Here is a 24,639-nt window from a genome sequence, read left to right on the forward strand (position 1 = left end):
CTTGCGCAGCACCACAGAGAAAGCAGCGCCCTCCTCCGAAGCCACAGTCGGAGGAGAGACAAATCCAGTGTCTGGAGAGGTATCCAGGCCACTGGCCTCCCCCAGCTCATCTGCCCAGTCCTGTGACAATTGAGCCTGAACGGCCATAGGATCCTCGGATCCCTCCCAGTTGTCCCCATCATCCGATTCCTGGTATACAGGAGGAAGAAGCGGAGCCGGGCGATAGACATAATGTGTCTCTAGCGGCGCCGAACGCGGCGTCCATCGACGCGTACCGGCGCCGGGCCCGGAGTGGGGCTGAACTGGGGCTCGACGTCGAGCGGAGTCGACGTCGGCGTCGGGGGTGGTACCGGTGTCGACGCCGGCAGAGGAGGCGTTACGAGGTCGACCGGCGTCGGCGGGGACTCGGGAACGGGTCCCTCGGGCGCTTGCGGCGTCGAGGCCGGAGCCGTCAATGGCGCCGGGGCCGGAGCCACCGGCAGGCAAGGCAGGCAGCCCAGTCGGGTCCGCAGGGCCCGAAGGCGCGCCAGCGGGCGTCGACGGCGGAGCCAGACTCCTCATGGCCGAGAGGAAGGCACTGACTTCCGCCGGCGTCGCGTCAGTCCCAGGGACCGGAGGGCATGGGGACTTGCGCGGCGCCTGCGGCTCCACCGGAGCCGCGGGGGTGGAACCACCCTGACCCTCGGCCGTGTTGCGCTACCGGCGAGGGGAGTCCGAAGAGCGGTGTCGCCTCTTGGACTTCTTGGAATGCGTCGACTTACCCGAAGACTTGGATCCCGACGACCGATGGTGACGTCGGAGCCGAGTGGCGAATCTCGAGGAGCTTACGGGACCGCTCCCGTCTAGCCTTCGAGGTCAGGGCCTTGCAGTCCGAGCACGACTCCGCGTCGTGGTCGAGGCCCAAGCAGTAAAGGCACCGGCAGTGATGGTCCGTAACCGACATCAAGCGGTTGCAGTCAGTACAGGCCTTAAAACCAGGCATCCTACCGGCACCGGAGTCGAGACAGATCAAAAAGGACCAAAAAAGTTAGTCAAAAATTGACTAAAAGGGGTAGCTCTCCCGGATCTGCGCTTACTGGCGCGGAAAAAAGAAGAACTGACGTCAGCGCGCGAGGGCGGCGTCTAAGTACTCCGACGACGTCATTCCGGCGCACGACGCCGACGACGGACGCGGAGCCGCAGACGACGCCTAGCGACGCGCTGACGAAAAATCTTCCGGATCCAGTCTGACGCCTGGGGATATTCTAAGGTGAGGAATCTAACTAACGTGTTTCTTTCAGATTCTGATATACAATGGAAAGAGTCCAGGGGTTCCTTTACCAGTGGACAGGCTTGCTACGCAATCCTAAATTGCTCTGTGTGGGGTAGTGTGGCCGAGCAGCCTCAAGAAGGGGATCAACACCCATTAATAAAAATAGCAAGTATCTTTATATATGTTTAGGAAACATAGAAAAAGCATTCAGTTAATTCTGTTTTCGAAGATAAATTCGTTTCACTTTAAAAAGTGCAATTTTATTCTATAGACGGAAGGATAAGTTCTGCAAGCAGGTATAGTATAGCGGCTTACAGGACTAATCTCAAGGAGTTTAGGTGGTGGGCAGGGTCCAAGTCAGCACCAGCAGTGTACCACCAACAGCAAGAGGGCAAAGGTGACTTTGGGGGTCAGGTATCGCTTACCAGAGCAGTTGCGGTCAGGGTGGGTGTGTGCGGAGCTGCAGGCATTATAGAGGAGTCAGGGAGGGCTGAAACCACACTGGACTCTAGCTCTGGGAGTCCTTGTTGACACCAGTGGCCCACTTTAACTCAGGCCAGAAGCGATGGGTGCAGTGGTTGCTTCAGTTGTGTTTTGGCGGTTCGGAGGTCTCAGTCTTTTCTTTTGGAGTTTCTTCAGAACAGGTCCGCTACTCATGGGTTTTTTCCCCCAGACGAGTCAACTTCAGTGCAGGTACTGTGTATAGCTTTACTTCATATGACTCTCTCACCAAATCGATAATGACTAACCACTTGTCATCAATTAATTCACAGTGGATTTGCTTGTTCGCTTTAGATTAAGCCTCTTGACAGGATGGTCTTTTTTCCATGACGTGGATGCCAAATGTGAATATAATACCTTGCCACTTTGAGTACAACTCTAAAACAACCCTAAAACGGTATTCATAAGTTTAGTATGGTTAGAATATCATGTGCATTAAGTGCTGAAACTGTGGGACTGTTCAATCGGTCATGGGATTACGTTTTGGAACTATATGCCGATTCACAACTGTAGTTCAGTCCTGCCTATACTTTTGACTAATATTCATTAGACTCTCATATATTACTTTTTAACCATGCAAATAGTATTGACCATTTCATGTTTATATTCAGACGAACATTTTTATATTATACTTCTACTGTGTATTACATGTTTACTTTCCAATAAACGTTTCAAATACACAAACAATGGGAGAAATGAAGTCTCATAGTTGTATGCGTAAATTAATTCCGTAGGAAGGAGTTTGAACAGAATGTTTCCCCCCATTACAATATTACTATATATCCTCAGTTTTTGGGAGACACAATGAAGAAGCTGATTCATTACTCAAAAATGCTTGTATATGAACTCACCACTGTCATTAGCAATTTGTCAAACCATTGCAGTTTAAGCTCTGATTTAGGCCACATATCAGGTCGCAAAGCTGTTTTCAGAAGGTTTACACAGCGTCTGGACAACAGTTCTCCAGGCGAACCTGCAGTGTTCGAATTGTCATTCACCTGAAGTAGATACAACAAACCACAGAAAGTAACAATTAGGCATAAGTAAAGTTATAATTCTAAAACATCAGATTCAAAATTACAGGAATTAATAATTGAACCTTTGATTATGGCAGGTAAAGGATACAATAAATCCATCAAATTAACACAAATGTTAATGTCAAACACAAAAGGATTAAAGGTTTCAGTTCACTTTTATGCATGTTACAGTTACAACTGTGCACAGTACACAGTAGCTTTTGTGTCAGTATTTTTCGTGCGCTTTAGTGAACATTTTCTATGGGTGAGAAACTCAGTTCCATTTAGGGAAGTGTAAAATATTTGTGCATTGTGGCCTTCACAATACTCTCATCTACGAGGACTCTAAAATACTGAGTTGTCTGCGCTTGTACCAGAGCCTACTAAAAACAAACAGGACAAATATGTGTTTACAGTATACTAACATTTTCCCCTGTCATTTTATTTCCATTCACTAAGGAATGTAAATAAATCCACAGTAGTTTTGCTGATGATAGGAACAAATAGTATCCAAAAGCCACACACAATGTGGTCCATTAACACACTGGCTATTTGAATTGTAGCGCCAAAACAAAAGAGAATGGTTGGGGTATTTTCTCAGTCGCAGACAGGCCCATACATTCTACTTTATTTTGTTGTTGATACTTTTATCTGCCTTACATTGTCAGTGTGTTAATAAAGATGAACAATCTGAGTCCACACTGATGTTTACTGAGAGAGATTACATTTACACTGCATCTGAGTTCCAAGCCTATCATCACGTTCTGAGACAAGCCTTAACTCCTCAAGGATGTACTTTTGTAGAGATCAGTGTATACAGAGTGTATCTAGGCTATGCAATTGGAGTACAGTACCTGTGACCTCAGCAACAGTTCCTACCCCAAATACTTCCCAGCACTACCAGAACTGCAGCAGCAGCCAGAAAAAGTCTCAGTAAATGGTCCCATCATGTCTAAGCTTAGGTTATCAGTATCTAAACACTATATTTTCCTAAAGCTATCCTTTTCAATCCAAAGTCAGATGAAAGCATGAACCCAAAAACATTACAAATGCGGACTTTGCCCGCTTCCTTTGCAGGGTCACCCACACCAAAATGTGCCCCTACCCTGCATGAGAAATACGTATTTTATTGGCACAATTCAATGCAGGGATTGAGAAATAGGGAACTGTAAAATCAAACATGTAAAAAGATGCAACCTGGTTTACCCAGAAATGACACAGAAGACTAGCATGCATTTATCAATCACACTACCTGACAGGCTATTCGGATCAGGAAATTGACCACAGTGTCAGTGTGCTGCTTTTCAATTGGTTTGGCAACAAGAGCATCCACACCTGGCATCGACTGGCTGCGTCCAAACACCTAGATTGAAAAAGACAGCAGTAACAATAGTTAACTTTCTGTATGATAATTAAGCAATCCAAAATAAAAAGAAGGTATGCACGTTATAACTAAACAGTGACTGAAACTACAGCAGCGGAAACTTTGCAATGCATAATAGTGGGCTCTGCTATATGTTGAAATGGGCTCTCAGGATTAACACAAAAGGTATTGTACAGTGCAAATTGGGCTATACAAATGCCTAATGCCGATAGGGCATTAGCCACCAAACACAAAATCCTGGTGTTTAAGTGTAAGGCCTCTATGAACGAGGATGCAGATGACAGGGATTCTGGCGACCTGAGAAAAAAAAATTTTTTAAAAACCTGCACTGCCCCACTCTCTACCCTAAAAGAACACCGCACACATCACCCCAAAAAAGTATGCATGGCCCAACAAAAAGAACGATCTCTGTTGCTTTACACGATACTGGCAGCGCAGACATTAAACTAGATTTTTCAAGGGATCTCATCTACAAGTGAATAACATTTACATTTCAAAGTCACAAGGACCTTTGCTTTTCAGGTTAAGACAAATAAAACTGTGGCAATTAGTGCATTGTGGATATGGACATCACCCACCAGGAACTGAGAGGAGACCTTCTCAATGTATGGCAGTAAACACAGGTAATTTGGACATTCAAAGCGGTGATTGTGAAAGGAGTGGCTCGCTAAAGGACAGCGTTGTGTAAAACTCAAGATTTTCTAGTCTTACAACAAGATAAAATAGCAATTGCTTCTTACTGCACTGATTCCTCCAGTAGCTGTCCTGAACCGTTTCACTTCTTGGCCGGCATCAATGGACATCACTCTCTTCACAGTACTTGTTGCAGCACTCCCCCCTTCACCACTGGCATTTGGATCTACTTCTGAATCTGGCTGGAATACAAGAACAAGCAATGGATAAAGTCAACAATACTTTTTTATCAAGAAAGAAAAAATTATGGATCAACAAGTTACTTACCTACAAGTAACATTTTTCAGAGTGGCCTGCCTATATTCCAGCAGATTCCCAACTTCTGACATTTCGCTTACAGCCTCACACCTTGATGTTACACTGCAGACCCAAAAAGGTGCCTACTATGCTTGTGACATTGGCACGGTCTAATCTCTGCACTCAACAAAAGATAGCATATAAACAAAAAGTTGCATGAAAAAATATTAACAAAGACCAAAAACGGGAGGAGCCAAGATGGCGACCGGGATGGCAGCGTAGGCTCCCGGCTCCGTGAACCTCCCCACCCCGTACAGATATCCTGCACGAGATCCTCAGCCTGCGCTATCCGCCCGTGTTGGTGAACGCGAGCGGCAACCGATCGTGTGACCCCGAAGTTTCTGGCAGCGGTACCGCCGGAGAAATGTCCGTCTGAAGTTTGCGGCCTGTGCAGCCCTGGAGCCGGGACCTCGAGTGGACGCCGTGGCCGGGCGGCAGTGCAACAACAGCGGCCTTCGGTGACTGGGTGGAGTCGGACTGCCGGAGTGGTGCGAATGTCGGCCTGAGTTTCGCCGTGGTCGTTCCTACCACTAAGCGTAGCGGAACGAGTGCGTGCCCGAGGTGGCAACTCCAAGACTCTCCGGTGATTGCCTCAGCCTTCGCTGGTGAGCTGCCCGGACGCTGCCCGAGACTCGCCCCGATTCTCGCGGGCTGCTCCCGGATTTTCGCGGGCGCTGGTCTGTGGTGGGGACGACTGTGGCCCGTGACCACACACCGGACACATCATTTGCCTGCCCCCGGAACCCTGTTTCCAGCGACATGGACCCCGAGGCGCTTGGGCCTGAGTCCCGGTCCCGATCTGGGTTGGATCTACCCAGCGGCCATTTTGTTAGGACAGTGTCCACCATCCTGTACACTGGCTTGCAGCAGGATTGGGAGGGTGCGACTCTGAGGAGCGTAGCGGAGCGAGCGCCGGGAGCTGTACTGGGGTACGGTGACCTTCTCGAGGCTCTCGGTGCCCTTCATTCCACCTTGGTTCACGGCGCCTGGATGTTGGGGAGCAAGCTCGATGGAGTGACATCAGCGTTGGAACAGTTGCCGCCTGCCTATCCCCAGGTACACTGGGACTTCTTACACCGCGCACGGGGGGACGGTGTCGTGGCCGCCCCTGTGAATAGTGCACGCCTGGACTCTCCGGACAGTATATTAACGTGCGATCAGCTGGCTGTGGATCTGGTCTGTTCCGGAGGTTTCGGACCTGATTGGGGGGTGGTGGCCTTGTCCCGTGCGCGGCCTCCGACGACTCAGGCAACATCCAAGCAACGGTCGCCTGCTCTGCCTGATTCCGCCTTCCTGGGCCTGGTGTGCAGTGTAAATCCTGGCTCAGCACTGGGAAAGACGACCCTCCATAGAGCTGATTGTGTCGATCCTCAGAGCCCTCTACCCTACCTGTGTGTGTCGTTTCCTGATCTTTATTGGACGCTTCTCTTCCTGGTAACATTGGACATGGCACTGGGACGAGGGGTATGCATGGGTGGGTTTGCAAAGAGTGGCCAAGGATGAGGCTGACCCTTCAGAGGTGGTCATCTACTAGGCGGGCGGGCTCGGGAGTTGTGTGCTCTCACGGCATAACTATTAGTGTACCAAGTGTGTAATGCTCCTTACTTCACTTTGACAGGGTCGATTTCGTGTTCTGTATTGTATGCTTTGCGGGAAAACGTATGGTGCGGGAGGGAGAAGCCGGGGGCGTGTTTTACAGGCCCTCCTCCAGTTTATTAATACTCTTTCTACCCCCCCGTCTGGTGGGGGCTCTTTTTCTACTCTTTTTCTCGGTTTCTTCTATATTTCGGGTCTGGTTCAGGGGCGACAGGCACACTGCTGGGGGGGGGGGGCCGTACTCATCTGCAGAGGTGCAGGGTGAGGGGTTGGGGGGGGGGGATTCTTTAGTCTTTAACCTCTTTTTTCTATGGCCTCCTTTTCTTCTCTTATTCTTCTTTGTCTTTTTCTGGGATCAGCATGGTAGAACTCCTTTGTTGTTAATCACTGCTGTTTCCGGAGTGCCATAATTTCCGTGGAGTTTCCTGGGTCTTGGAGCAGGGGGGTTGCAGGCGCAAATGGCCGTGTCATTCCTTCACATCCTGAACTTCCTGTTTCAGCGCCATTGCCTAGATAGACTGCTGTTTATTGTTTACGTTCATCATTCTGCCTGCCATTTTTCGCTGCTGGGAAACTGTTAGGCGCCTGATCCTTCCATCCTCTTCTATTATAAAATGTAAACCTTTATCATCCTGGTCTCCTACTTGGGCTGTTCAGAGACTGAGAGTATGCTAGCGTAGGAAGGGGTATGTGACTAATAATCAGAGCACCTATTTGTAGTGTGTAGTACTGCAGATACATCTGCTATGCACACACCTACCATCTAGTTTTGGGCTCGGACTTTACAACTTGCTTTTCTCGTCGAAGTATTTGTTGTTAATGTGGCATCAATACTCCTCTTTGAGTGAATGCGTATGCTTAGCGGCTCCATTGTTTGATTGATTTTTTTCCACCAACTATTTCGGACGAATGGCGCCAGAGCTCTGTGCAACTTCGGCGCCCTAATGACTTACGTGTAACAAAATACTTGGCACAGCTCGTCAGCTTTGTATCCGGCGACTTTCTTCGTTCTGAGGAGGCTGCCTCGAGTGTGCTCCTTCTTCTGCACCGTTGAGAATGGTCAGCTCCAAACGATGGAAGGTAAAAAAAAAAAGTCTCTTTTAAAGTGCAGGGCAAAGTACGCATACTCAGACCAGAACACCGTCTGCAACCTTTTGCCTGTTGCCGGAATATAATGAACAGGAATGCATGGCCTGCAACCTATTCAAAATTAAGAAAAATCTTCGCTCTTAACGCGTCCGATATCTGGCTCACACCATCAATATGCCAGCAGAATTCTCCCCAGAGGAAGAACACATCGGCGTAGGTGGTGAGGAAGAAGACTGTGTCGAAGGTGGCATTTTGTGCAGTCCGCACTAGGTCACGTCTGATCACTATTATCAACTCAGGGAGAAGGAACAGGATTAACACTCGCTGACACCTCTGAAACTTATAGGTGACACGAAAACCGGGCCCAGGATAAAAATAATTCCAAGGGCCATGAGTACCCAGGGTTACCAGACCCTTAGCCTTCGGGATCTGGTCTACACTAAGAACGCCCACTGGAGCAAAGACAGGACAACAGGGCACTCAATCCTAATCGGGTTCAGGGCCAACAAGGCAAAATGGAAGGGGATGTACAGCCCTTGAAGCCGAAGCAGCACCCTCTGCTGACAAAGGCATCGGCGTCTCTATAGCCCTTGCCGCTGCACAAGCTATTGGTGCCACACACCTCCATGGTGCTGGCAAAATCCTCGGGGTAGAGTAAACATACTGCGCACACATCATCAAAGCCAACACCCAAAAAGCCATCGGAACTGAGGCCGGCAAGGGGATCGGCTCCACAGGAGAATCAGACAAAGAAAAGCCACGAGGGACTTACCATACAAGAAAGCCCATGACACACTCAATTCTAACCATATTATGGATACTGTAGGAAGCTTGTGCTGTATATACTATACCAAAGTAAGGTATACTGTCCACAGAGTCCAGTGGAACCCCAAAGGTAGGCAGAGGTAAAAGTAGATAATATCTTAAACTCTATTTGTGATAATGTGGGCGAGAAGTAAGGCTTTATTAGTGGGTAGTGTTAAGCATTTATTGTACACACTCAGGCAAGAAATGATGTCACACACTGAAAGACGGAACTCAGACCAATTTTGTTTGTATAAAATTATAATTTAGTTACATTTGATTTTCTAGAACCAAGTCAAGTCTGGTACAGGTAAGTATAATAATACTTTGCAATATTTATGCAGTAAATTACAGTTGAATTTAAATCAAATGCAGTTGGTTGATTTACAGGTAAGTCAACAGTCCAAATTACTTTTCAGTTACATTGTAAATTACTGTGTACGTTACTTCTTGAATTACTTTTTAAGTTTGTTTTGCTACTCAGTGGGATATGCCTAGATTTCACACTGGGACATTTCCTAGACAAAAGGTAAGTGATTCTGTTTTTACACATTTGCAGTCTCTTAAGGGTTCATACAAACTAACTCGACAAAACAATTTTCACAATAAAGCAGTCATTGTAGTCCTAAGGGAGAAAATCTGATATCGACTGAACGGGAAGTACTTGGATTTGGGAGATGGCTTTCTGGGGTTAGAACCAGGGTTTCCCCAGGGTCGAGGATGCACTCTCAAAGCACCTCAGTGGCACTAGGGCAGCCAGGAGCTGAGGCCCAATGTTATTCAACGGGGGATAGGGTTCCTCCGGTTGGTGGCTGCTCACGAGCTGGCCACAAGGTTGTGGGAGAAAAGCTCCTGGACTTGAGCTCGGGGCAAAGGGGGATCCGAGTTAGCACACAAAGAGCACCCAAAGTGGCACAGGGGCGGCCAGGTGCTGGGTGGTGTTTTGGCATCAAGTGTCCTGTTGTTTTCTAAGGGAGTTGTCAGTTTTGGATTTTGTCTGCAGGCTCGATTCAGGAAGTCTTCCGGGAGGAACCAACAGCTGAGCCGTCAAGTTGGAGGGCTCGTGGACATAGGTGAACCTTGGGTTCTCTCCTCCAGGGTGCAGGACGGCTGGATGCAGGGGTGCCTTTTGAGGTCGGATTTCACCTTACTGGGCCACTCGCGGTGGGTGGGGTCTCCGTGCAGAGGCTGCAGGCGATGTCGGGAAGTCGTGGAGGGATCAATCCATGCTGGACTCGGTCTTCGGAGCGCTGGGGGGACCTCGCTGAGACCGGTGGGGCACTCTGACTCGGGTCGTAGGCGTTGGGTGCGTTGGTTTTCTTTGTCCTCAGCAGGATCAGAGTCTGTTTTGGGAGTTTCTTTTGAACAGAGCTGCTGTTCACAGGAGATCTGGTCTTTGATGAAGGCAGTCAGTCCTCCCAGGGGTTCTGGAGGTCGCTGGCTGCAGGACAAGGCAACTTTTGGCGCATGATCTCTGGAAAATGCAGCTGGGCCGGTAAGGCTGGGGCCAAGTCAGTTCTTCTCAGCAGTCTCCTCTGCTGGGCGTCTTCTTGCATCCTTCTTCATTGTAGGTTGCAGGAATCTCTATTCTTGGTTAAGGGCTGCCTCGTAAATACTGTATTTCGGGGGCGTTTTATGGGTCTCGAGGTCTTAATGTGACTACATCCTTGGTGTGCTCATCCCACATGGGGGACTGGGCACACTCCCTAATCCTGATTGGAGAGTGCCTGGCATCTGCAAGATGGCGGGCACTGAAGAGTGGGCCTCACCTCGCTGCTTCTTCGTGAGGGGTGGTGTTGGCAAAAATAGGCACTCCTTCTGGGCTGTTCTAATTTTTCCCGCCTGTCTTCCCGGCGAAAAGGAGGGAAGACGGGAAGGGGGCCTGCTCCTGATAGCAGGAGAGGCTGGGGGTCGCATTACAAAGGCGGCAAGGCCTTTGAAGCTCCCCTGCCACAGATGGCTCTTCATGGCCTGGGGGAGGTGTGAACACATCCGCCCAGGAAAGGCTTGGTTTCTGGGCTCAGGGAGCGGAGGCTCCCACCCCAGGGGTCCAGAAAACTGTCTTGTGGTGGCAGGCTGGTGTTTACCAGTCAGGGAACCCACCAGAGGCTGGAGATTTTTTCAGGGGGCATCTCTAAGATGCCCTCTGAGTGCATTGTATAATAAATAACACACTGGCATCAGTGTGGTTTTATTATGCTGAGAAGTTTGCTACCAAACTTCTCAGAATTCGTAATGACAAACTCACAGACCACATACTCTTTATGGCTTTACTGCACTTACAATGTCTAAGAATGGACTTGGACACTACGGTAGGGGTACAGTGGTCATGCAACTTTACCTATGGTGGAACCAGCTAGAGGGGTATCTTACCTATACCAAAGGCAGTGGGTTAAAGGTATGGCACACAGGAATGTGTGCCATGTCAACTCTTCATCTTTCTCTGCATCAAAACACGCAGCCTGCAATGGGTGAGTGAGTGAGTGAGTGAGAGTGTGTTTTTTTTTTTTCAAGGTACATGACCTCTAAAGATGGCAAAGTGTGCTGCATCCCTTAGAGGCCTTCCCTGGTCAAAGTGCCCTTGGCACCCATGGTACCTTTTACAAGGGACATACATATGGCCAGAGAGGTGCCAATTGGGGGTACAAAGGTACAGTTTTGGAAAAGAACATACGTCCTGGGAACCTGATTGGCAGGTACCCAGGGCACATCAAGTCAAAGTGCATCAGAAATCTGGCAAAAAGTGGGTGGGTTACTGCAACAGAAACCCACCTTCCTACAGATACCACAGTATTCCTCTGCATGGCCTACACCTATTCCCCCAAAGTCTCCCAGAAATTAGTCTGGATCCAACCCAGCCTCCTTATTCACATGGTGTTTGGCAGTGGTGTTGTCCATGTATGTAACATAATGGTTGTGTGATCCAGATGTTGACAAGGAGGTAGTGACTATCTCGAGTGAGTCAAGTGTACAAAGGGAGTTTCTTGGCCATTCAAGTTAGAGTGGACAATCGCTATGGCCCTGGGCACCAGAGATGAACAACAACATCCATAAAACAAACTACACCATATACTCTGTCACAAAACCCAAATAATTATTTTCAGAAGTTATCAAGACTCGTTAGAACTTCTACAACAGTGTTTATATATCGCTTGTTAAATTTAAGTCAATGGATCAGAGGTGCAAGACAAAAATAACAGAACATTGTTTCCAATGAAATGTTTGGTCTTTAGTTTCAGTGCCTCTTGCCTCTGGTACTATGGGGTAAGCCAGCTGCAGATGTTCCAGCTAGAGAATTTACACTTCTAATGGAACAAAAATAAAATACCTTCTTCATCCCAAAAACCCAAGACTGAAACAATAAAGGCCCCAAAAACAGTATTTGGAGTGCAAGGGTTACTCCAGTGACTATGTGTCAAATTCAAGAGATTACCTTTTGAGCAGTTATCTAGATCTACTTCAAAATCGGTTATGAGCAGGTCTTTAATGTCTAAACTGGGATAGGCATAGTAATACATCAGCAAAGACCATGGCGCCCTACAGGGATGCCTATCTTTAATGCCTGGATATTAAACCTACCAATGTCAGTAAAAGGTATTTTTTGATGAGGGCATCCACCGGCTCATCCAATGGCAACTGGTATCTGGGCTTTAGGGTTTGATAAAGGTTTCAAACTGTTTCTGATTCAGGATGGCAAGTTCAGCCAGTGGGACCAGGGCCCACAGAGAGAGTGAATACACCTCATCACCTTCTGAGATGGCAGGTACAATATCCTTAAGGATATAAAAAAGTCAGGGCAATATTGTCTTGAATCATCCTCCATGTAGTCAGCTGGCCTTTGGATTGCCTGAGTAATACTTGCTGAGCAGTCCAGCTCCTCCTGCCAGAAGCCACAATACGAGAGGCACCACTAATCCAGCCTTGCCCCCACCCTGAGGGAGTGACTTAACTAGCACATGCTCGGCTCCTGGCAATTACTCTACCCAAGACTAGAGTGCAGAGTCTGTGAGAAAGTGGCTCTGTATATACTGTTCCCAAATAGGTACAGGGTGTACAGAGTCCACAGTCCCCAGAGGTTTGGCAGAGGCTAAAGTTAGATATAACCTTGCTCTCTAAAGTGGTAGCTTGGTCAAGCAGTAAGGCAGTATCAGAGGACAGTGTAAAGCATTTGTTGCACACACTCAGCCAGCAAATGGTCTCACACACTCAATAACTGAACTCTAGGCCAGTGGTTCATATATAAAACATATATGCTTGTTTTATTTTAGAACCTACAATAGGTATTAAAATATGCTTTCTCAGAATGAGATGCTTTATATAAATACTTTTGCAATATGCAATTGACTTTTGTAGAAAGTTACAAGTGGTTGCAATAGGCAACACAATTTTAAGCACAATAATGCATTGAGTTAAGTGGAAGTTTCAAGTTATTTGCAACAGATTACTTTTAGGATTACTTTTGTAATTCCAGGACTGGATCCTAGATTCAGTCCTGGGTCAGTACATAGAATCAAGTGATAAAAGTTGACTTAATTACTGTGATGATTTTTAGACAATATTTTGCTATTTTAAAAGTTGACACTTAGAAAATATTTCATAGAAAACAGTCAATGATTCCCTATGGAAGAAAATTCAAGTTGCAGGTATAGTGTGTTCTCGTTACTTTTGTAATCCAGTACTGGGTACCTAGACTCAGTACTGGGACCTTTATCCAAAACAGGTAAGCAATTACGTTTTCAGAAGTTATACGATTTTTAAAGAATATTTAAAGTTTGCAGAAATTGACAGAAGAAATTTCACAGAAAAACAGTCAATGGTTTCCTATGGGAGAAAATTAGGTTACTGGTAAGTACATTTGTAAGTTTTTTTCAGTGCTGGGCACCAAGATCCAGCACTGGGAGCTCACCTAATAGCAGGTGAGTATTTTCGTTTTCGTTACTCTGCTGATTTTTGGTGAATATTTTAAGATTTGAAAAGTTCACACTTAGAAGAAATTTCAGGAAAAAGCCAGTCAACGTTACCCTATGAAGAAAATTGAGTTATCGGTTTAAAGGTAAGTACTCGACTGGCATTGTTAAGGTTCTGGGCATAGACTCAGGGGTCTCCCAGGGTCAGGTAGGTACAGTTGGCTCACCCTCAGTGGCACAAGGGCGGCCGGGTGCAGAGAGAGTTAGGCCCAATGTTATCCTATGAGAGGTAGGGGGGCCTTGGTTGGTGGCTGCTGACTAGCAAGCCACGCGGCTGTGGGAGCTGGGCTCCTGGTCACTTACTCAGAGCAAGTGGGGAAGTAGGTAGGTGTAGAGATTGCACTGCCAGGGCCACTGGGGCGGCTGGGTGCAGGGTGCTTTTGAGCCTTCGGGCGCTCAATTGATTTCAATCGGAAATCTCCGGATTAGAAAAAGACTGCAAGCTCGGGGACGAAGATTCTTCAGGTGCCACCATCACTTCGAGAGGTAAGTTGGGTAGTTGGAGGATAGGTAGGTACCCCGGGATTGGGCACAGGGGGCCGCGGGGCGCCGGGTGCAGGGGTGCCTTTTGGTGTCGGGAAATCTTACCCTCTGCTGATCGCGGTTGGGGGGCACCTGGTTCTGAGGTTGCAGGCTTCTTCAGGAGTGTCGAGGGAGGTCCTTGGGTGCCGGACTCGGGGTCACAGTCGCCGTGGGGTCGTCCTCGTGGTCTTTGTTTACTCCGGCACAGGCCAGGCTTGGCTGGTGCAGAGTGTGCTGGTTCGCGGTTCAGGGCTGCTGCCAGGGATTAGAAGTAGATTTTGAGTAGAGCCTCTACACATGGGAGTCCCAGGAGGCTTGGAGTCAAAAGGTAGCCAGGTCCTCCGGGGTTTGTGAGGTTGCTGGCCACAAGAGATGCCGGGTTGGAGCAGGATCAGGTTTGAGGGTCGAAGGGCCGGTAGGGCTGGGGCCAAAGCAGTTGATGTCTTCCTCTTCTTAGCAGCTGCAGGGCAGGTCTTCTTTCTTCTAGCTCTTCTTCGGATTTCGGAATCTGGAATCTGGGGAAGGAAGGTTCAGGGTGCCCCCAAATACTAGATTTAGGGGCGTTACAGGTAGGTGAAGGGCAGGGACCAATGGGTCCCTGTCCTAGGGTGGGTACACCCCCTATCCTGCCTCTCTGGGAGGGGGGCACTAGCCTAATCCTGATTGGGCAGGGCTCCCCATCTTCAAGATGGCGAGAGCCCGGGGATGTGTTTCACCTCGCCTCCCCCACCTGAGGGGTGGGGTGGGCAGGCTGGCACATCCCCTGTCCTTATTTGGGGTTTCCGGCCAAGCTTCCCGCCAGAGTGGGGGGTTGAAGTGGCCTGGGGAAGCTCACAGAGGCGGCATTTCTTTGAAGCTTCCCCCTGCCCATCCTGGGGGAGGAGATTTAGCACCTCTCCCAGGATATGCATTGCTGTAGACCCAGGAGAGCAGGGGCTCTCCTACCCAGGGATCCAGCAACATGTCTGCTGTGTGGCAGCCTAGGCAGCCTCAGAACAGATGTGGATTGTAGGTTAGGTTTCAGGGGGCCTCTCTAAGATGCCCTCTGTGGTGCTTGGTACATTAAATCCCACACTGGCATCAGTGTGGATTTAATGTGCTGAGCAGTTTGATTTCAAACTTCTCAGTCTTCATTGCTGCCATTATGGTGCTGTGGAGTTCGTGTTTGACAACCTCCCAGCACCATGTACTCTTAAATGGCAGCACTGCACTTATACGTGCCAGGAATGGACCTGGGTACTGTTGGGGCACAGGGCTCCTGCCTCTGTACCTACACCACTGGCATAGGACACCCAGCTAGAGGGGTGGCTGATGTATGCCAGGGCAGTGTAGGTTGTGGGCATGGCACACAGGGATGTGTGCCATGTCGTCTCTCTGTTTTTTCTTGTACCCAGACACTCAGCCTGCCAGGGCAGTGTGTGTGTGTTAGGGTACAGGGCCTCTAAGGGCGGCACAATGAGTGCTGCAGCCCTTAGAGGCCTTCCCTGGTCACTAGGCCCTGGGTACCTAGAGTACCCTTTACCAGGGGCTGACATGTGGCCAGGGTTTGCCAATTTGGGTTTTAGGTTTTAGGGAAGAAACATAGGCCCTGGGCACCTGATTGGCAGGAGTCCAGGGCCCACTCAGTCAAAGTACATTCAGCAATTCAGCAAAAAGTGGGGGCATACCATGCAAGAAAGATGGCACTTTCTCACAAGGGGGCATAGTCCTAGCCCTGACTGGAGGAATCCAACCCCCCCATCTTCAAGATGGCAGGGACTGAAAGGTGTACTTCACCTTCACCTTAGGGGTGAAGTTGGCAGAGGTAGGCGCACCTCCTACTCTTACTAATTTTTCTTTCCGGCTTTTATGCCCAAAGTGGGGGTGCAAACCCAGGGCTGCCAGCTGCTGCTAGCCGCAATACAAAGGCATCAGGCCTTTGAAGCTTCCATCTCAAGCATTGTGCCCATCATGGGGGAGGAGGTGTGACACCACCATCCAGGATGCGCTTTGCTTCTGGTCCCAGAAACAGGTCTGGTGGTCGCAGGATGCCTAAAGCCAGTCTCTAACTACACCAGGGTTGGTAGGTTTTCAGGGGGCACCTCTGAGTACATGTTTCCATAAACACCACACTGGCATCAGTGGGAATTATTGAGCAGAGTAGTTTGGCACTAACACTCCTGGGTGCAGAGAAGCCATCATGGCACTGAGGAACTTGAGTTGTCGAGTTTTCAACCCATGTACTCTATAGCTTCGCTGGCACTTGCAATATCTAAGAAAAGACATTGTAGGGGCATTTCTGCTCATGCAGATATGCCCACACCTGATCTAGAGCACCCTGCCTTAGGGCTGTCAGGGCTGCAAGAGGGGTGACTTACCTATACCTTTGGCAGTGCTAGCTGGCATGGCACACAGACAGTGAGCACAGTCGATTGTTATTTTGTGTGCACCAGTGCAAGCATGCTGCAGTGGCAGTCTCCATGGTCTAGGTGAGAGGTCCCTAGGGGACCTTCTTCAGTCCAAATGCCTTATGTACCCAGGTACCTTTTACTAGGGACTTACGGAGGTCTGAAAGGCCGATTGTGGAACAGTTTTTGGGAAGAAATACTGGCAGAGGGTACCTGGTTGGCAGGGACCCGGTGTACTACAATTGAGACCACATCATTTTTCAGGCAAACCATTTCAAAAGAGGCATTTTCTCACACTGCACCTGAATTTGGTCCCAGCTTAAGCGAGTTCTTGATTTGAGAAGGTAAACTTCAGCTGGACTAATTTGGTGATGGTAGCTAACCTGCGCTCCATTACAGTCAGCATGAACTTGTGACTTTGACCTGGTCAAGCACACCCAGCTATACATAGTTGGTGCTTTGTTCGCGAAAATTTTCACGAAAATACTAAAAAAAAAAAAATCACAGCTTCGATTCTACTAATTGGATTTTTGTTGCTTTACTGTCAAATAATTTATCACAATGAACTCTATTTTTCTAAATCTATTTGGGATTTTCCTTGTGTTGTGTTTTCACTTTATTACTGTTTGTGTGCTGCATAAATACTTTACACATTGCTTCTGCGTTAAGCCTGAGGTTAATTTAGTGACTTTTTCTGGTTCACCCTGCAAGTGGTTGTTGGCTCACATGAGTGCAGCTTTAGGATTGGCCTGAGCGCCATCAACTCGCACTCCCAGGCAGACTGGGAGCCTGTGCCTGCTCTCTCCAGCCCCAGCAACACAGCTGAGGCTGGAGAGAGCTTCACTGCGCATGAGGGGTTTGGCCGGCCTGAGACGACCGGCCAAACACCTCACGTGCAGTAAATAGAGTGCCCACTACTCCCCCACCAGCAGTGTCATTCCCTGGACTAGCCCCCAAGACTCGTCAGAGTCCTGGGGGCAGGTCCAGGGGATTCAAATAAAATGATAATAAAATGGGTTTAAAACCCGTTTTATTATCATTTTATTGCTGGTGGTGGCATGGGGGCGGCGTTCCTCTGCTCTAATCGAGTGGCCGCCGCTGCTCACACTCTAGGTAACCAACTACCCAATTTCTCACAGACACTCAAGATTAAACCAATTTTTATTAATTCAAATTGTGCAATGATCTACTTTAAATGAAAACAAATTAAAAAAAAATAAGCAGTACTCTTCAGCAGACTGATCGCTTAATAACTTTAATTTTCATTACATATAGGTAAACTAGATGGAGAAATGTTATGATTTCTCTCAAGTCCAAATCATTCCATATCCTACTGATCGTGCCAATTGTACCAGCAAGAACTTTCTAGTTTGCTCCTATAATTTGCCCTTATACAAATTTAAGCCCCTGTTGATAAGCGAGGAGTGTTCTGATTTGGGTGAGATCAAAGTGGGTAAAATTCTTCCTCATTAATCACTACCAGAAAAGGATCATTTTCTGAGTTGGGCGTGATCCAAGTGAGTAAAACCCCTTGTCATTTACTACTCCCAACAGAATCACAAGACCATCCAATTCTGCTGAAGTCTACAATCCTTACAATAATTTTACTCTAGTCAATATGTATGACATTACAATCCAACAACACGAGTTTCTTGTGCTTGACTGATTAATATCTCTTCGTTATCTACCCAAAAAAAAAGGTATAAATTTGTGTTGCAATGACTATGATGAAAAATCGGTAACAGAATATTTCACATGCACAGTCTTTAGATTTTGTGCATGCAGAGATTTGTTTGCAAGACATTTTATCATTACGTTTCTCTGCCATAATCCCCATCGGGGCTTTCATGTTAATCAAACATCACCCACTGAATCATAAGACAACAGTTAAGCAATATTTAACAGCAGTTTGAGAAGAGGGGCCTTATGATTTTCAGTGCCACATATCTTAATCCATGACATCCTCTTCTTTTACTATTGAATTTACACTCATGTTATGTTATGTTATGTTATGTTAAACAGGTTTTTGTATAGCGTGCGGCTACTCGAAAGAGTGTCCCGACGCTTTAAATTGCACGCTAATCGCAAAACACAACAGAAAAAATGAACAGAAACAGAAAGAGAAGAGACCTGATAGGACCTGAAACTAAGAAGTGAAAAGCCAAGTTTTAAGCCCCTTCCTAAAGGCCAACAGGTTCATTCCATATGTTGCATTGCACGTACCTGTTGATCTTTAATTCTTTGTAATTCCCATTTAATAACAACTTCAGCCAAGTCAACAGCCAATTTTCTTTGCTCAATGGTGACACTAGGGGTAAAGCCCAATCTCTGCATTGCACTGACCATATGCTGCACCAAATGATGCCGTACTGGGTAATAAACCTGTATAAAACAATATATAGAGCTTGCTTTATTTTATTGCTACTATTAATGTTTTACTCACAACATCAGTATGCATTAATCACAAAATAAATGTATGCTCTCATTTATTTGAAACCCTTTTTAAAAATCAGCATTTAAATACCTGAAAATACAACTGTGCACAATATTATTCAAATATGCTATAATAGCTATTTTTTTTTCTTATCAACAAATGGATTGCTGTATTTTACTCAATCTATGTAGAAAACAAATTGCATGGACAATTTCACTTACATGACGACAGAAAAGGAAATTTAACAGTAGTGCTAGTGAAGACATTCGTGCCATGAGACAAATAATATGTAATATAATGTATTTCTTCATCACACGTTCACCAACCAGTTTTGTAGGACTAGCTGTCAATGACAAAACTGTCATTGACAAAAGGAATAATGGGGAAATTAAATAAATTGAACATGTACTGCAAATAAAGTTATTTTCAGGAGCACTATGTTTTATGACAGCAAGAGAGAAATGAATGCCTGCAAACACACAAATAAAGCATTGCAAACTTATCTTATTTACAAGAAACTGAAGATTAAATTATTGGTGATAGGCAAAATATGCCACCCTAAGGGACCCCCACACAAACTGCATGACGGCTGACATTGCAGACTGCGTGTCATGTGAAAACTATGCGTGAAAACGTGACCCGCTCACTGTGTGCCATGCCAAAGTCACTGCATGTAATATATGTAAGTCGTGCCTATAGCACGCCTTGTAGCCCTAAGGCAAGGTGCATTATATTACATGCAAGGGCATACTTGCATGAGAAGATATGCCCCTGTGCTGTCTTGTTCAATTACTAGATGGTACAAGTAAACAGGGAAGCCATTTTAAGTACATGTAGTGGGCACTAGTCATTATGAGTTCCCGAGCTACAAGATGGCTTCACTGAAACCTATGGTGTTTGGTATCAAAGACGTGGTCTTAATAAAATATGTACTTTTGTTAGTACAAGATTTATTAGGCTATGTTCCCAGAGGGCACTTTAGAGATGCTCCCAGAAAAACCTACCAGTGTCTAGTGGGCTGGCTGAATGGTATTGTCCAGCCTGCCATAACAGACAAGTTTGTGAACCCCTGCAAGTGAGAGCCCATGCTCTTTGAGGCTAGAAACAATGCCTGCGCCAGAGAAAGGTGTTCACAACTCCTTCAGCAGGATGACTAGTGATTTAGCACATCAAGGTCAAGGGCTTCAAGGCACCTGCCACCTCAGATATGCAACCCTGCCTTCCTCCAGACCTGTGAAATGCCATCCACTGCGCTGAGGCCCACTTGGCATCCGGACAGGTGGGAAATTAGATATGCAAGGAGGCGTGTTACACTGTCAGGCTAGTCAAACCCCTAAGGTGGGCTACCTGAAGTGGACATGAAAAGAAGGATTTCACCATCTTGGTTAAGGTGAAGTTAGGTACTCTGTGAGAGGGTTATACCCACTCCCCACAGGAAGTGGTCATATAGGGGGTGTAGTTAGTAACCCATAGGTTACTGCCCTATTCTTCCCTTAACGCTACTAAATAGAGTATTTTTGTGGCCCCTGAAACCAGGAGAACAGACTAACCTGACTGAGTAGAAGGACAAAAAATAGCTGAAGAATACAAGGACTGTGGACTAGCTATGGATGTGGCACCAAACCCTGCCACGGGGAAGAGGATAGAACGCAGCTACGACCAAGAAAAGAGATGCACCTTGATGTAAGTCTGACTACAGGGGGTCTCTACTTTACCCTCCTCCCATGGGGTGTGTAGTAACCACCAACGAGGTTACAAGCAACTTTCTATGGTAGAGTGTGAAACCGGTCTACCGACCCAATGGTAATTTCACACCAAAGGTTTTGGTAAGATAGGAGCCCAAATTTTATTTCGTTCTGAAGAATGCCATGGACCTTTTAGGCTATATAGGCAGAAACCTGTCGACTACCTCCAACATTACGGTGATGGGGCACTAATTCCCCTTCTTCAACACTTCTATTTTAATATCTAGTAGTTACCATCTGAATAAATGTATTGATGGTAATTACATTGATTTTTAAACTATCACTCACTATCACGGGCCCCCCACTTAGATTTAGAAGTGCCTCCCTGTCTCTAGGTGTAGGCCCACTCTCTATCGAACCAAGTTTTTAGAGAGCGAGGACTACCGATGATGAAGCATGACACCTGGTGGTGAGTGAGAACAGTCCTTCACTTTTTGGCATTTCACCTAACACTTTATTAACTTAGGTCGTTTTTCACTCAGGGTAGCTTCTTTTGTGTACATATATCAGTATGGAGGCCAGCTCACTCTGAATACCCTGTGCATCTAGTTCCCTCCCATGGGAGTGACCAGGGATCCTGTGTTGCACCAAACGCACAAGTTACTTACTTATGTAACTATATATCTGTAGGAGACATTAGTTAGTGATAGACTCCTTACCTTAGACTATCCTCAGGCGTCAGACTGGATCCGGAAAGTTTTCGTCAGCAGTACCCCTGCGCGTCAGTAGGTGTCGTCGTATGGCTCCGCGTACGTCGCTGGCGTCATAGCCGCCGAGATGACGTTGTCAGAGCTATTTAGACGCGCCCACCCACGCTGACGTCAGTTCTGTACACAACTTTTCCGCGCCAGAAGCGCAGACCCATGCCAGAGACCGACTACTCGTGCAATAGAACTAGGGCCCTGAAAGGGATGACCTGAACCCTAGAGAAAAGTTCGCAGAATGGGGAGGATGGGCGGGCGGTAAGGAATCTATCACTAACTCATGTCTCTTACAGATATATCGTTACACAAGTAAGTAACTTGTGCATCAGAAAGAGACACGTTAGTGATAGATTCATTACCTTAGAATAAATACCCAAGCAATACCAACCCCGGTGGTAAGTCTGCGAAGTGAGATTACACCAGAAAGTCACGGAGAACTGAACGGCCAAAGAAGCAATCTCGCCGGACCTGCCTGTCAAGGCAATAGTGCTTAGTGAAAGTATGAAATGAGGCTCAAGTGGCCGCTTGACAGATGTCTTGCAGGGGGACACCACGTCCCAATGCTGTGGTAGCTGCTGTCGCCCTAGTAGAATGGGTGCGCAGCTCAACCGGAGGTTCCTTTTTAGCCAGAGAGTAACAGGCTTTAATGCACAAGACAACCCATCGGGAGTTAGTTCGCTTGTGCACAGTCCAGCCTTTCTTGGCGTCCACGTAGCCAACAAAGAGCTGGTCATCCACCCGGAACTGTTGTGTGCGGTTGAGATAGAACGAGAGCGCACGTTTTGGGTCCACACGGTGGAGCCTCTCCTCTTCTCTTGGAAGGGTGCGGAGGCGGAAAGAAAGTGGGAAGAGTTACAGTTTGCCTGAGATGAAAGGCAGAGACTACTTTTGTTAGAAAGGAGGGACGCTGTCGAAGCACAATCTTGTCCGGATGAATCGCCAGGAAAGGAGGGTTGCAGGAAAGAGCCTGGGGCTCACTCACCAGACGAGCGGAGGTGATGGCCACCAGGAAGACTGTTTTCAAAGTCAATAACAGCAAAGGACAGTTATGAAGGGTCTCAAATGGAGCGCACATCAGATATGTGAGAACCAGGTTCAAGTCCCATTGAGGCATCACAAAAGGAATAGGAGGGAAAAGGTGAGTAATGCCTTTGAGAAATCTATTGACAACCGGGGACTTGAAAAGAGGGCTGATCAGGCAACCCAAGTAAGGCTGAAAGAGCAGAGAGGTAGCCCTCGATAGTGCCCAGAGCAGAGCCCTGCTGGGCCAAAGAGAGAAGGAACAAAAGGACATCAGAAAGAGGGGCAGCAAGAGGATCAACAGATTTTGCTGTGCACCATGCCACAAATTCTTTCCTCTGACAGGCGTATACCGTTTCAGTGGAGGGACACCTGGCTGCCAGAATCACATTACAGACTTCGGGAGGCAAGTCAAATGGAATCGGCTGTCGCCGCTCAATCTCCACGCAAGGAAGTGGAGGCTGGACAGGTTCGGGTGGAGGAGCGTCCTCTGTTGCTGCGACAGGAGATCCTCCCGAAGAGGCAGTCGGATCGGGGGATCCACGCTCATACTGAGTAGCTCGGGATACCAAACTCTTCGAGCCCAGTCCGGGGCCACATGAATGACTTGGGCCCGGTCGCGCCTGTTCTTCTTCAGAACTGTGGGCAGAAGTGGTATAGGCGGAAAGGCGTACAACAGACAGCAACTCCACTCGTGACGAAAAACGTCGCCTAGCGAGGGCCGCCTTGGAAACTCCAACGCACAGAACTGCTGACATTGCGCGTTCTCTTCGGTGGTGAATAGATCTAACCAAGTTTCTCCCCACTGCTGAAAGAGACCTTGCACCACCTCCGAATGAAGACGCCATTCGTAATCCAACATGCACCGTCGGCTGAGTTCGTCCGCCCTGGCGTTCAGTGAACCTGCCAGGTCCAGAGACGTAGAGCCTCATGACATAAGGTCCACGACCCCACCCCGCCCTGTTTGTTGCAGTACCACATGGCGGTGGTGTTGTCTCTGAACACCTGCACTACTTTCCCATTGACAGTGGGAAGGAATGCTTTGAGTGCAAGTAGGATCGCCCTGAGCTCCAAAAGGTTGATATGGAGCTTGGACTCCGCCAAAGACCAGATGCCTCTGATCTCCGCCTTTCCCATGTGGCCGCCCCATCCCAGGAGGGACGCGTCCGTCATTACTGTGTGCTCCGGTTGGGGAAGGGAGAGGGATCTGCCGCTGACCCAACGCTGGTTCGTGAGCCACCACTGCAAGTCCTGTGCAGTGCCCCCTGAGATCTGGACGTAGTCGGACAGGTTCCCCCGATGCTGCGTCCACTGGAACTTCAGGTCCCACTGCAGAGCCCGCATATGCCATCTGGCATGATCGATCAGCAGGATGCAGGAGGCCATGAGGCACAGCAGCATCATTGTCTTCCTGACTAAAACCCAGGACCAGGGCTGAAAGATCTTAATCATAGCCCAAATGTCCCGGACTCGCTCCCACTGCAAAGCCCGCATATGCCATCTGGCATGATCGATCAGCAGGATGCAGGAGGCCATGAGGCACAGCAGCATCATTGTCTTCCTGACTAAAACCCAGGACCAGGGCTGAAAGATCGGAATCATAGCCCAAATGTCCCTGACTCGCTGTTCGGGAGGATAAACCCGAAACTGCGCCGTATCCAGAACTGCTGCGATGAAGAGGAGCTTCTGAGAGGGAATCAGGTGCGACTTTGGCACGTTGATGGGAAACCCCAAGCGAATGCAGGAGGTCGGCCTAGTCTGGAGGTGGGAGACGACTGCCTGGGGTGAGCCTGCCTTCAACAGCCAGTCGTCGAGATAGGGGAAGCCAGAAGCCCCTGATCTGCGCAGATGAGCTGCGACCACCACCACCACTACCTTCATGAACACCCGAGGGGCGCTGGTAAGGCCGAAAGGGAGCATGGTGAACTGGAAGTGCTTGTGGCACACCGTGAACCGTAGGTAACGCCGGTGGGCTGGCAGGATGGGAATATGAAAATAAGAATTCTGCAAGTCCAACGCTACCAGCCAGTCTTGCGGGTCTAAACCAGACAAGACCTGAGCTAGCGTAAGCATCTTGAACTTCTCCTTCTGGAGGAAGCGGTTGACGTTCCCGAGGTCTAAGATAGGGCGCAGACCTTTGTCCTTCTTCGGAACCAAGAAGTAGTGGGAGTAACAACCTCAACCTACTTCTGGCGTCTGAACACGCTCGATGGCCCCTTGGCCAAGAG

At 48.0% G+C, this 24,639-nt stretch overlaps 1 protein-coding gene across 3 annotated transcripts in view; it reads right to left on the bottom strand.

Annotated features, from left to right (window-relative positions):
• TRRAP (transformation/transcription domain associated protein) overlaps positions 1-24,639 on the bottom strand; it is a 1,075,110-nt gene that overhangs the window by 436,227 nt on the left and 614,244 nt on the right. For all 3 annotated transcript variants that reach the window (XM_085629333.1, XM_085629332.1, XM_085629331.1), the window contains 4 exons: positions 18,732-18,890; positions 4,894-5,028; positions 4,022-4,132; positions 2,605-2,751 (listed from right to left, as the gene is read on the bottom strand). In XM_085629333.1, coding sequence (XP_085485459.1) covers positions 2,605-2,751; positions 4,022-4,132; positions 4,894-5,028; positions 18,732-18,890 — 552 coding nt within the window. The remainder of the gene's footprint in view (positions 1-2,604; positions 2,752-4,021; positions 4,133-4,893; positions 5,029-18,731; positions 18,891-24,639) is intronic.

The sequence above is a fragment of the Triturus cristatus genome, chromosome 10, assembly GCF_964204655.1.
Source record: "Triturus cristatus chromosome 10, aTriCri1.1, whole genome shotgun sequence".
Lineage (NCBI taxonomy): Eukaryota > Metazoa > Chordata > Amphibia > Caudata > Salamandridae > Triturus > Triturus cristatus.